Source organism: Cheilinus undulatus, linkage group 18 (genome assembly GCF_018320785.1).
Source record: "Cheilinus undulatus linkage group 18, ASM1832078v1, whole genome shotgun sequence".
Classification (NCBI taxonomy): domain Eukaryota; kingdom Metazoa; phylum Chordata; class Actinopteri; order Labriformes; family Labridae; genus Cheilinus; species Cheilinus undulatus.
Genome location: NC_054882.1, coordinates 11065792 through 11079643, shown reverse-complemented (window position 1 = coordinate 11079643; position 13852 = coordinate 11065792). Strand labels below are relative to the sequence as shown.

Sequence of the window (13852 nt, the reverse complement as noted above, 5' to 3'; positions counted from 1 at the left end):
CTGCTGTTAGAGAGCAGGAGGAGACTGACGTGGAGGACAGGGCGGTCCCTGAACTGCACACATGAGGCGTTCAATGGACACCCAGATAGGTCATAATTCACACACTGATTCTCGTCAATAAAACAATAAATCTTGAAATAAAGAAGTTTGAGACTTAGAGAATTATTAAAATTGACGAAATATTCAAAAGTGGCCATATTTGCCAAAAAAAAGTTAGCTTTATATTTAAACAAAACAAAAAAGTTTAAACGGTGGATATTTATTTATATTTTTATTTATTTATATATTCACATTTATATTCAGAAAGCAATGATTTGCAAATCTCATAAACTCATATTTTATTCACAACTGAACATAAACATCATACCAAATGTTAAACTTGGGGCATTTTAACATTTCATGAAAATATGAGAAAAATAAATAAGCTCATTCTAGTTTCGACGGCAGCAACACATCTCAAAAAAGTAGGGACAGGGCAACATAAGGCTGGAAAAGTAATGCTAATGAAAGCCAGCTGGATGAGAATTTTGCAACAAACTGAAGTCGATGCAGGACAGGTGGTCATACGCCCAGCTGTGATCAGCTGACAGCTGGCTGATCCTAGTTATCATGTCTCTCTCAACACAGCCATGTATATGACATACTTCTAATCCCTGCTTGCATTCATACTGATGCACCACACTGCTGCTGCTGGCAAAGCTTCACCTCCTCCACCCCATCCTCCTCCTTTATAGCATAAAGCTTGTTGCACCTTCATATTCAGATTAATTTTACTATGGATTAATTGCTTTTGAACTATTTTTTTTCTTCTAGCCATGCATTCCCTGGAAAGTCAAAGTGTGCTGCTTGTGACTAACCCAGGATTTTTTGAGCAGAGCCTTCTCCACCAAGTAAAACTGTACATCCATTTTTGCAGTAAAATGCTTAAATGTATGATGAGAGATTTCCTGACAGAATTTATTGGCAACAGGTCAGTTACATGACTGGGTATAATGGGGAAGTATCTCAGAAATAAAGATGGACAGCGTATGCTGATATTCAATAAACTGATTCTAAAAATTGTGGTAATTGCAGAACGAAAATCCTCAAAGTAAAATTGTGAAGACTTTGAGTATCCCACCATCTACAGTCCATAATATCATGAAAAGATTTAGAGAATCTGGAGGAGTCTCTGTGTGCAAGGGACAAGACTGAAGGTCAATATTGGATGCTCATGATCTTCGAAAACCTCAGTCAGCACTGCATCAAAAACCAGCATTGTTCTATACTGAAAATCACTGCATGGGCTCAGGAACACTTCCAAAGATCATTGTCTTTCAACACAGTTCTCTGTGCCATCCACAAATGCAAGTTAAAACTGTATCATGCAGAGAAAAAGCCATATGTGAAAACAACCCAGAAATGCTGCTGTCTTATCTGGGCCAAAGCTTATTTAAAATGGACTGAGGCAAAATGGAAAACTATTCTGTGGTCAGGTGTATCAAAAATTGAAAATTGTTGTCACATGATGCCGTGTCCATGCCGAATCCAACTTGTTTTCAGTGTATAGTTCAAAAGCATGCATCTCTGATGGTACAGAGTTGCATTAGTGTGAAAAGGGATGTGGGCAGCTTACACATCCGGAAAGGCACTATCAATGCTGAAAAGTATCTAAAAGTTTTAAAGCAACAAATGCTCCCATTAAGACGTCTCTTTCAGGGAAGACCTTGCATATTTTAACAAGACAATGCTACACCACATACTGCATCCATCCACAGTAAAACGTCTTTGCTTCAACGTCTGATATGTTGTTTATCTTATACAACTTGTTACTGTAGGAAAAACCAATATTTGTATCACAAGAAAATAGGATATATAAATGAAGATCTCATTAAAAAAATTACTCGATATCACGGGTGCACAGAATTAAATAAAGTTTATGGAGGTATGTCCACTTAGAGCTTCTGTACTTATCCCACCTTCACTGTTTATAGCAAGTTGATCTACAGCAGTGCTGAGTTGTGTCAATTTCAGTGTCTTTGATGGAGAAAAATTAAAAGGAAACTTAGTTTTCATGGTGAAAATACATCCCATAAGCAGGCATTGGCTCAGTATTTATAACAAAAGTGTTTAATCAAGCACAGAGTTTCTGCGATGTGTTAGCATTGGAAACTATCTCAATTATTCAACAACAGGGTGAAACACAGAGCTCAAAAGAACCATTTTATGAGGAGGACTTGTGATATTCCAGATAGCCGTGAGCTGTGAGTGATTCAGGGTCAGTATAGTTTGGCTATAACTGATGTTAAATGATAAACCACAACATAAAAATATGTAATGAAAATGTCTGGAAAACTACTGGCAAATTGATATCACTGCTCTCCTTAGGTCAGTAGATGGGCCATTAAAAACATGACCAGAGAGAGTTATATTTACTTTATTATGACACCCACTGAGGACTGAGGTTGATGTCAGTTTTTATTATCATGCTGCATTGGCAAAGTGTTTTGTAATGCTGGATGTTTAAGATACATCACCTACATGACAAATACAGGAGATGTGTGGTAAATTGTTCCATCCTCTGCCTTTATTTAAGAGATGATAAACATAAATACATGTCCTTAAGTCATCAAGTCCACTATAATGTCCCTCTGAAGCCTCTGACACTGTTATTTATTTTCACTCCAGGATATCCCAGTATAACAGACTTCCATGTTTAGGTACTTGGATGTGTTAAAAATAATCCAGCCATACGACTTGACTCTTTAAGTCTTTGTCAGGGTTTGATGGCAGCCTTTAGCTTTGGGAAGAGTCTGAGAGCGTTCTGTGTCGTCACCTCCATCACCATCTGCAGCGACACTCCTTTAATCTTACTGATGTACTCAGCAGAGATACTGATGTTTTTGGGCTCATTTCTCACCTGTGATCAGGACATAAAGCAAGATTGATAACATAACTGGGTGAAGGAATAAGCTTTTAGGTATACTGACTAAAAAGAGGAAAGTCTATGTCTCAGAAGTATCTTAAAAATACAAAACAGGAAGTCTACAGCTAAACCCAATCCTTGACAATAAGGAATAAAAATCTGTCTTAGCCATAAACAAGCTCCTGGTTTAGTTTTATACTCATATATACTCTATGATTTAACAGAAACGTACTTTACCTGCTTCTCTGGCCCAAGAGCAGGTGAATCAGTTTCCAGGCAGATGTTCTCTAATGGCAGCTGTTTCACAAGTTTCTGCTTCTTAGTGGAAAGTCACAAAAATCATTAATATTTACTGACAGAGGCAACCAGTGAGAATCAAATAAAGATGTCTGTGATTTTTGAAAACTTCAGGTGGTTTTGTTAGCAAACAATGTCAATTATCTACACAAAACAATATATCTTAAAAAAAACAGCAACAACCAATATGTTTTTACTCACATTCATGAGCAATTAGGATGAAATATTTCTTAGGAAATGAGCTATCATTCCTGAGTGGAATATTTAAATCAAGCTGGGTTATACTAGAGTGTGTATTTATTATGATCCTGAGTCCTGCTGTACCTGTTCACTCCGTATTATGGATGGTGGGATAGAAAAGAAATATCCAGCCTTCACCCCCTCCATGGCGACAGACGGTTTACCATCAAAAGCATGAAGTAGGACTTTTTCGACACCTAGTGGAGAATAAGAGGAACTGCACTGTCTTCTCAGATGGAAGTTTAAATGGTTTATTGGAAGATAAATGTGAAAAACAAAAGGTACCCTGCTCTTTGAGGAGTTGGATGGTGGGTCTTCCTGCTGATCTTGAATGAACATTTCTAAAGAATAAAACACAACATGCAATTATTTTCATTTATTCTTTATTGATTTTTCAAAACAAAGGTGGATACTTTAACTTTCTAAGCATGCCCAACAAGCATCTTATATTTATATTCTTGAATAATCTAATCTTTGACTTATAGTACTGTGGTACTCACAGAGGGAGATCCAGCTCCTTGGCTATCTGTGCCTGATGGATAAGAACCTGTCTTTGGCTCTCTTTATCAGAGTCACTGCTGACATATCTGGGTGTAAAATCTAAACCAACCTGAAATTATGAATGAAAAAAGTGAGAATTGTTAAAATGAAAATAAATGAGAGCTAGGAAAGCAAACTGCTATTGATTAATGAATGGAAATAGTAAATAAATACCTCCCCAATAGCCACAAGGTGTTCTTTGTATTTCTCTATAATGGGTAGAGCAGCGTCAAGATCCTGCAAAAAAAAAAAAAAAAAAAAAAAATATATATATATATATATATATATATATTTTAAAATTTGTTCCAAATAAACCACATTGATTGAGCGTCAAACTAGTCTGACTCTGATGTACTTACTGCCAATTTGCTGTCTTAAAAGTGTCTTAAGGTAAATGCGTGTTTGGGGTAACTTTAAATGCTTTCCAAAACATAAGTAAAATAATTTGGCCGACCCTGGAGAGCGGCCACATATACTTGATGAGGGCCCCTTATTGATCTGGGGCCTCCTGACCAACACTACCCCTGCTGCCACGTAGTTTTAATTAAAATGGTGAACTGATCCTTTAAACTTGACCCTACCTGTGCAGTTGCCCCCCTTTGTTTCTCTGGGGAAACTTCTTGAACAGGATGAACACCTAAACAGGGGAAGATAAATCCTGGAAACCTAGAGACAAGTCATGATGTCATTAATAGACACATTAACATTTTAAAGTGAAATTATATCACTTTAGCAGATATATTTACCTCTGTGACAGCTCGATGATCTTTTCAAATTCTCCTGCATGCTCGGCCACTGCTAACAAAGCCAATAACCCTGCCTGGAAACAATAAAAAAAGAAATCAGTGCCCACAATTTTCTATAAATCTGTTTTTATCTGTAAAAATTGAAAATTAAGAGGCTCGCCTTTTTGGAGTTCTCTACCACCTCCTCTATGTCCTGGAAAACAAAAGAGTTAAAGGAAAGCATAATAAACTATTCAAGAACTTCTTTATCCATTTTAATTCTAAAAATACAAACAAACCTTGTCAAAATCCCCCGCAGAGATATGACAGTGACAGTCAACGTAGCCATGCATGTGTGGACGATTCAGCGTTCAGAACCAAAACATTACCGTCTTCCGGAAAGAGAGGCAAACCACGCATGCGTGGGAGCGCGAGATTTAGAATGCAGAGTCGCCCGGGAAAGCGGCGTTGCGTTACATAGGATTGGTTTTGTGCCGCCGGCGGATCAAGAGTTAGTAAATGCAACATCCACCGTGTAAGAGGACTGCTTTCTCTAAGTGTATTCAGGATGTTATCTTAAGTTTTAGTGTTCTCCGGGATGTGATGCATTACAGCACTGTTAGTACACACAGCAGGCAGATGTTGGGTAGTGCTGTGTCTAGAGTTTCTAAAACTGCACCAGGAAACAGCAAAAGGTTCTGAAAACAGGTCTAAATCACAACACTTAATGCTCTGTGCCGCCGTGTTGTGTCGTCGCGGTCGGGGTGCTCTGTCAAAGAACGAGTTCACGATTTGTAAATACGACGGAGATCACATTTGCCACTTCCTGATCGGAAGTAGGAATAACAAGTCGGAATACAAGCGCAGCATAAGCCTCTACTGTCAAGTCAGTGTGTTATCATGTGATACCCTTCCAGTGATCCGCATCATTTTACCACACTGGCTAAAATTCCCCCAAAATGGGATGGTTAACCGCATCTTTCCTTCTATCAATGCTGCTGATTGGAACCAGCAGAGCAAGATATGAACCGAACTGGGAGTCTATTGACTCCAGACCACTGCCAGACTGGTATGACCAGGCAAAGTTTGGCATCTTCATTCACTGGGGGGTCTTTTCTGTTCCCAGCTTCGGCAGCGAGTGGTTCTGGTAAGCTTTGCTCCTCATACATTAACATTATACAACCAAATGATATAAACTTTCCAAAATACGAGGGAACCAGGAAGTATGAGCAATTTGTTTCCTTAACTTTGTAGTGAAACATCAGATGGTGTTTCCTATTAGACATGTTAAGATAGGCCAGATGCTCAAAGATCAATATTTGCTCTATGGCTCTCTTCCAATCAGCCTAAGATCAAATCTGGTGAATGGCTGATGAAGATCATACAGGTGGACACTGAGCGGAGCAGAGGGGGATATCAGCCCCCCTGGTACCCTAATGTTTAAAGAGACAAAAAAGAACGGTGAAAGAATCCTCTAAGCAGATAAACATCATAAAGTATCCTCTTAAAGGTCCCTTTGGAAGATAAGGTGCCCACTAGGATGCCCCCAGTGGATCATATTTGATAAAGTGGCCTCCTTTGTGCTCTCCTGGTGGTAAAAATTGGTCTCAGTGGATAGAAGTAGACACACTGGGCAAAATTTGACAAAGTGCTCTCTCTGGTGCCCTCTTTGTGGATAAAATTGACAAACTACCTGCTTTGATTGCCTCCAAGAGGGCAAAGTGTCCTTTTAGTGGGCCACAATTGACAAAGTGGTAAACACTTGACAAAAGGGCTCTTTCTGGTGCTCTTGTAGTGGTCAAATTTTAGAGAAAGTGCTCAATTTGATGCCTTCTTTGTGGGCAAAATTGACAAAGTATCCTCTTTGTTTGCCTCTAAGAGGGCAAAGTTTCCTTTTAGTGGGCCACATTTGACAAAGTGCCCTCTTTGGTGCCATCGTTACGGTCAAATTTTACAGAAAGTCCTCTATTTGATGCCCTTTTTGTGGCAGTTGATAAAGTACCCTCTTTTGTACCCTCTCACTCAGCAAATTTGACAAAGTGCCTTAGTAGTGGGCTAAATTGGGCAAAACCTGTTGAAATGGCCTCATTTTGGCCCTTTATAGTGCACAAACTGTGACAAAGTGCCCTCTTCAGTGTCTTCTTATTGGGTAAGATTTGACAAAAGTTGTGCGCTGATGCTCCACAACATACAGCAGGTATCTTTTTAATATTTTACCCCACCCCTGCCACTGTTGTGAGTCATAGAGGACTGACTCAACTGTGTTTGCAATGAGATAACCCTAAAGTGCTGTGTTTTGGTCAAGAATCACCCTAGACTACTAGACTCTCTTTATTTCAGTAAAAATACCCAGAAAATTGGAAATTGATCAGTTGCAAACTGAGAAAACCCATCTGCTTAAAGAGATTAAATAATATGATCAAGACCCCATTGAGATGGGTAATTTATAGAGTGAAAATCTGTTTGAAAAAAAAGAAATCAATCTATTGTATTCAGTTATATTCATGCCAAAGTTTAAGCTTAACTTGTTCCTTAAAAGCAAATGAAAAACAACTGCCACTAATCATCCAACACAATGTCTCTCATGTCGTAATGTGTTTTTTAAAATTATTTTTCTCTCCTCTGCCGCTGTGTGTTTGTTTTCTGTTCCAGGTGGTACTGGCAGAAGCAAAAACTAAAACCGTATGTTGACTTTATGCAGCAAAACTATCCTCCAGAATTCAAATATCAAGACTTTGCACCTCGCTTCACTGCTGAGTTCTTTGACGCTGAAGAATGGACGGACATCTTTGTCTCATCTGGAGCAAAGTACATCGTCCTGACAACTAAACACCATGAGGGTAGGGGACATCATCCACCTCCTATCGCAGTAAAAACTAGGACTACAACCTGGAATATTTGGAGTTGAAATGCTGTGCTTTAGATGTCCTTAATCTCTGTTTTCCAGGTTTCACCCTGTGGGGCTCAAAAAACTCCTGGAACTGGAATGCAGTGGATGTGGGACCAAAACGAGACTTGGTTGGTGAAGTGGTGAGTGCCCTCCGTGCCAACAGTGACTTACGTTTAGGACTGTACCACTCTCTCTTCGAGTGGTTTAATCCACTCTATGAAGAGGACGCCGCCAATGTCTTCACAACAAACTACTTTCCTACCACTAAAACTCTGCCTGAGCTTTATGAGCTCATTGTCAAATACAAACCAGAGATACTGTGGTCTGATGGGGATGGAGATGCTCCAGATACGTACTGGAACAGCACAGGATTCTTAGCCTGGCTCTATAATGACAGGTAAGAAAAAGTCAGGCTAATTTAAGCGATACATGTATGTTTAATTTTACTAAACATGAATCTTTTTCTCTTATACAGTCCTGTTCGAGAGACAGTGGTGACAAATGATCGTTGGGGCAGTGGTTCCATCTGCACCCATGGTGGATATTATACTTGTGCTGACCGCTACCAGCCAGGACATTTGCTCAAACACAAATGGGAAAACTGCATGACAATCGACACAAAGTCATGGGGCTACAGACGAAACGCTCCTCTCAGGGACTACCTCACCATCGAGCAGCTTGTAGCGGTGAGATGTGATCCCAATTTATATGTAAACCATTTCAATGAGTCACCCAGTAGTGTTTGTATTTTTATTTCTCCCTGTGAACAACATACAAACCAACAACAACATATAAACACCTACAGAATAGAATGAGCTAACATCTGTATAAACTGTTTTTAATTTAGAATAGAAAGTTATTCTTAAAGTCACAGAGTCACACTGATAACCATTCAACAGTCACAGAGTCAATCTGATGACAACACAACCGTCACTGAGTTACCATAACAACCACTCCACAGTCACTGAGTTACTCTGATGACCACTCAACAGTCACAGAGTCACTCTGATGACCACTCACCAGTCAAAGAGTCACTCTGATGACCATTCAACAGTCACAGAGTCACTCTGATGACCATTCAACAGTCACAGAGTTACTCTGATGACCACTCAACAGTCACAGAGTCACTCTGATGACCATTCAACAGTCACAGAGTTACTCTGATGACCACTCAACAGTCACAGAGTCAATCTGATGACAACACAACCATCACAGACTTACCATAACAACCACTCCACAGTCACAGAGTTACTCTGATGACCACTCAACAGTCACAGTGTCAGAAAATAGACCTTCATTGAACAAGCATCTTAGCCCTGATTAATGTAAAATATCCTGCTCTAAAAAAATAACATAATTAAAAATCTAATCAGAATTCTAATACTATGATAAAGATCTTATTCAGTTGGCAACACTTGCCTTCTTTTTATAACTTTGAAGTTAACTTCTTTGTCAAGGGAACTGTCAGTGATCTTCTAAATAATTTATGTGATTAAAAAGACTGAGAGATAGGCTGAAAGCATTTGAGATGTCTTTCCAGGAGGAAGAACAAGCTGTCTGACAAGTTCCCCTATTAAGGAGGGCAAGACCCCGACAGTGGTTTAAGTGTTTCTTAAAAGTAGACTACACAAAGATGCATGAAATTGTAGATTCTTTCAGAGCATAAGTAAATAGTGTTTTTATTTACTGACAATAAACTCCTTTCTCTGACTGTTAGACCCAAATTTTGGGTTAACTATTATAGACAACAGAGGCAAAAACCTATAGGATTATTGACTGAAAGTTGTTTCTTTCGGCAGATTATTAAAAAATACAAGTTCAGCTTGTCAAATGTGGCCATAATTACTCTGATGGGACAGTGAGAATTATTCTCTACAACATCCTGCCTGGTGCTGTTTAATACATAGCCCATTGGTGTTTCTTAAACACAGCTGCAGTGTATCAAACTCTGTCTGACTGTATCTGTTTCAGAATTTAGTAGAGACCGTTTCCTGTGGAGGAAACCTGCTGATGAACGTCGGTCCGACACACGATGGACGGATCGCTCCGGTCTTTGAGGAGCGTCTGAGGCAGATGGGTCAGTGGCTGAAAGTCAATGGAGAGGCCATCTACAACACGACAGCATGGCGGGCTCAGAACGACTCTGTCACTCCTAATGTTTGGTGGGTCCTTGATTAAGTTTATGTATTTGGTTTAAGAGACCAGTTATTCACTTTAATCATCCTGTTGATCATTTAATGTGGAGGAAAGTACTTTTCTGGTAATGAGTAAGTCAAAATGTAGCATGTGACTGAAAAGATCATGAGGGATTTTTTCAATATAATGATATGGATATACAGTGCTTAACCAATTTATTAGACCACCACCCAAAATAAGGTTTATGCCACAGCTGCCCTAAATTAACAGCATTGGTAAAAATTGGTAAAACCAAAATCATTTTTTATGTTTCTGCAATGGTTAATACACCAATATGTAGAAGCTCTTTAACCCAAATGATATTTTTAATGCTAAAATATCATTATTATTGTTATCCATGAATTTTCAAATTTGCTGATTTACAAAAAAACTGAAAAAATAGTAAAGCACATTATTATTTCTTGATTAATATGTCAAATTTTAGTTATTTACTTGCATTCCTGAACAGAAAAATGAGTTTTTCTGACTTTTTTTTCTGATTTCTGACTTCTCAGAGAAGCCCAGTGAGCCGGCTCAAATTTGGGTTTAAAAAGATGAATTCAGTTTGAAATTCCTTATTCCTGTTCATAATGGTTAAATGTGGAGAGCTCACTGAAAATGAAAGAGTCCGCATTAAAGCACTTCATGATGCTGGATGGTCTCTGAGACAAGTGGTCTAATAAATTTGTTAAAGACTGTATATATTTTTTTGTTTGCAGTAGTTGAATGTCCTCAGGGCACCTCAACACCTGTATATCAAGCTGCTTTACATTAAAGATTACATTAGAAATAAGGGATCCAAACTCAAAGTAAAAACCTTTGAGTAATAAAATGCTTTGCATATCTTCCTCCTGAATGTTTAATCATCAACAGGTACACCTGTAGACCACAGGAATGGAGCATCTATGCTGTTTTACTAGAGTGGCCTGTTGATGGATCTGTGATTCTGAGTGAACCTGTTGTTATAGAAGGACTTGCTCAGGTAAGAGAAGAACAGTCGATCCTACTTAAAGCTTGATTATTTTTAGTATATTAAACAGCTAAACCAACTTAAAGGTTAATATGAAACTGTCAGAGTAGATGTCCAGTAGATGTCACATTTCTATAAGACAAAACAAGACCTTTTCTTAATTTGTAGGACCGATCTCCATTCAGATCTTCAGCCTGGAGAGTATTCAGCTCATGTATCTTTGAAGTGTTTTAGATAAAAAAAATCTCCTCCGTTGTTTGCAAAGTCTGTTCATTGTCATTTAATTGTAATCTTGGAAAAAAACTCTGGCACTTGTCTTCTACATGCAGCTTGCCTGAGAGGATGGGGCCTCGTCTCTTATTTCATGTGGCAGCAGAGAGAAGAGTTAGGAAGGGTAGGGTTCACATGGAAAAACAAAAGAAATAAGTTAGGCCTCTGAGCAAAGCAGGAAGAACCTGCAGTAAGTCTTGTTCTATGAGTGTGAACACAGAGCAGAGAACAACAAATACACAAGGAGACTGACTTTTCCCTCTCATTATTCAACAATAATTTTAGTGAGGATATATTCTGATATTTGCCATATTAATGTTCAAATTGTATCTTACCTTCAAATATTCAGTGTTAAATTAGCGGAGATAGCAATTTTTCACATTAAAGGGCTGAAAACAGATGATAATTGAATTAAAAATCTTGTAGCTGTTGGAACAGTTTTTAAACATATCACTATTGCTCTTTTGAGCAGAAAAAAAAATCAATGATAGGCTGGTATTTTAAAAGATTTAATGTGTACTCTGTCCAGTAACTGCCTTGAAAAGCGAGGGTGATTCACAAAGGACTGCACTCTGTTTTCACCCTTTTCTGTCAACATTTCAACCTTGTCCGTGTGTTTCTTTTGTTCTAAAAAAAGGTGGCGCTCCTCGGTCACGGGTCTCTGCAGTGGGAGCCTATAAAGCCCTACGGACTGCGGGTCTTCCTGCCCCACCTGTCCTTCAGACAGATGCCATGCCAGTGGGCCTGGACTCTGAAGCTGACAGGTGCCACTTAAAACCGATCACATGAGGAAGAAGAGACGCAGCTGCAGGCCTCACAGAAGAACACAGAGATTTATTATGACAATTTATAATGAAATATGAAAAATGATAAACTTTGATAACTGAAGTCTAGCTCAGTGATTCTCAGTTTAAGATTGTAAATAGCATTTTTTTTAGTAGAGTAAAAGCATAATGCAACAGCCTGAATGCAACAAGTATTTGATAAATCTGGGAAAAGGGAAAAAAAATGTACATTTTCTGCACTTTTAATTTTAAAATTTTCATCAATTTATCAAGCAAGTAAAATAAAGATGTAATAAACAGAGGTGCCAAACAATAATAAAACAATCATCAAGCCCATGCAACTGTGCCAAAGATTTAAAAGATTTCTCTAATTTTCTGCTGGAGGTGCTGGCTAATGATACCATCTGAGGCTGAATGGATAAAGATGAAGATCAAACTGTTAAGACTGGAGCTGATCAGAGGATGGCTGATGAAAAAGTGAAGTGGATTAACCCACTACAAACTGACAGCGATGGGGATATGGAGGATTGCATCACATAATGACATCGTGAATGAACTGATGGGAGAGAAAGGGGTATTTTAAAAAGGCAGCAGCAATATGATAGGCTAACAATGAGGGAGTGGAGCTGTGCTATTATTGGATAGATGAGACCAGGTGGTTTAAACAGCTGATGATTACATTTCCTGTGTCTACAAGGAAAGCCAGCCAAAAACCCAGAGCACAGCAGGCATCAATGACAACAGAATGACACTGAGGTAGAATAAAGGAGGAGCTGGGGTGGAGGAAGGGTTGTAAAAAGTAGCTTGGAGAGGGAGCAGCAAAGCGTAGCCAGGCTTTAAATATCGCAGCAGGAGTGCAATTTGCCAATGGTGTGCTTAGAGTGAAGCAGCTTGCCATCAGCTGATGATGGTTTGCTTGATATCAGCTTATCTCAATTATTTAGCAGCACTTAACTCCATGGCCTCCCTAAGCTAACACTACAAGCTCAATTTCATGTATCATGTAAGTTGCTATTTTATACAGATATGGTTTCGGTGTGCCTTGGGCATAAAAAGATTGAAAACCACTGTTCTAGACAACAGAAAGAGAACTGAATGATTTCCATTCATCCATTCTCAAAATGACTTTTTATGACAGGACAGCTGAAGATAGACAGGAAATTGAGTAGGGGAAGACATGCACCGAAAAGCATCAGGATCCTGCGGTTAGTGTATTTAGGATTTTAGCCTCTATAAGGGGGCTTGCTCTACCATTTGTGCTAAACCAGCGCCCCTCAAAGTTACTTTTTTGATGTTTATTTTACCTGTTGATTTATTTTCATTCAAGCTGCAGCCCTGATCAGTTCTTATATAGAGTCAAATTGTCATCATTTTATTTACTTTGATTACTTTTTCTTATATCAAAGATCTAAAGTATCAAAAATGTACTGAAACTTTTTTAAAAACCTATTTACCCTTTATTTTAGCTGGGAGAACCCACTGAGGCCAAGGTCTCTTCCCCAAGGGTGCCCTCCAGCATTGCAGTAAAAAAACAGAAAAGAAAAACATTTATGACATGGTTCAAACAATCACAAATACTTTCATAAACACATATCCATAATCCACAAACTCTTTGGGGACATATGGGTGCAGCAACTAAAAGCAGCCCTACCCCATTCCATCCTAAACCTTGGTGTTTTAAAGTGATCCAGCTCTGAGAGCTGGTTGTACGGGCTGAGATGTTTATAGACAGGAGAGAAGCCAGGTAAGGAGGGAGTTTACCAATGAGTGCTCTGTAAATAAACAGAATACTGTGCTGCTTTCTGTGCTGACTTAGGAGCCAGCCTACAGACCAGTGCAGGTCCCAATGATGAAAACTATCACCAGCTTCAAAACAAGCAGCTGCATGTGTATAGAGGATGTTTCCATCGTCTAAAACTGGCAGCACTGTTAACTGGACAATCGTTTTTCTGTTTCTTATTGACAGGAAGGATTTATTCCTGTACAGAAAACCAAGCTGCAGTCTTAGTTTCTAAATTTAATTTGAGATGTGAGACATAAGAGACGGATCTTGAT

General features: G+C 38.8%; 2 protein-coding genes across 5 annotated transcripts; one reads left to right on the top strand and one right to left on the bottom strand.

Moving 5' to 3' along the window:
* Positions 1-2544: 2544 nt before the first annotated feature.
* On the bottom strand, positions 2545-5199 carry LOC121526110 (putative deoxyribonuclease TATDN3). Of its 4 annotated transcripts, none has more exons than XM_041812464.1 (10): positions 5007-5199; positions 4889-4921; positions 4729-4802; positions 4564-4648; positions 4157-4219; positions 3943-4052; positions 3728-3783; positions 3527-3639; positions 3143-3223; positions 2545-2899 (listed from the first exon to the last, which is right to left on the bottom strand). In XM_041812464.1, exons 1-10 carry the CDS (start codon positions 5058-5060, stop codon positions 2756-2758), a joined length of 813 nt encoding a protein of 270 aa, XP_041668398.1. In that variant the 5' UTR covers positions 5061-5199; the 3' UTR covers positions 2545-2755. The 4 variants fall into 4 exon arrangements, with proteins under 4 accessions (XP_041668398.1, XP_041668399.1, XP_041668400.1 ...); XM_041812465.1 differs by having other exon boundaries at positions 3143-3220; XM_041812466.1 differs by having other exon boundaries at positions 3527-3627.
* Positions 5200-5256: 57 nt separating this feature from the next.
* On the top strand, positions 5257-12566 carry fuca2 (alpha-L-fucosidase 2). The gene is made up of 7 exons (XM_041812463.1): positions 5257-5854; positions 7360-7547; positions 7655-7994; positions 8073-8283; positions 9569-9759; positions 10646-10754; positions 11650-12566. Exons 1-7 carry the CDS (start codon positions 5667-5669, stop codon positions 11785-11787), a joined length of 1365 nt encoding a protein of 454 aa, XP_041668397.1. The 5' UTR covers positions 5257-5666; the 3' UTR covers positions 11788-12566.
* The last annotated feature ends 1286 nt before the right edge of the window (positions 12567-13852 follow it).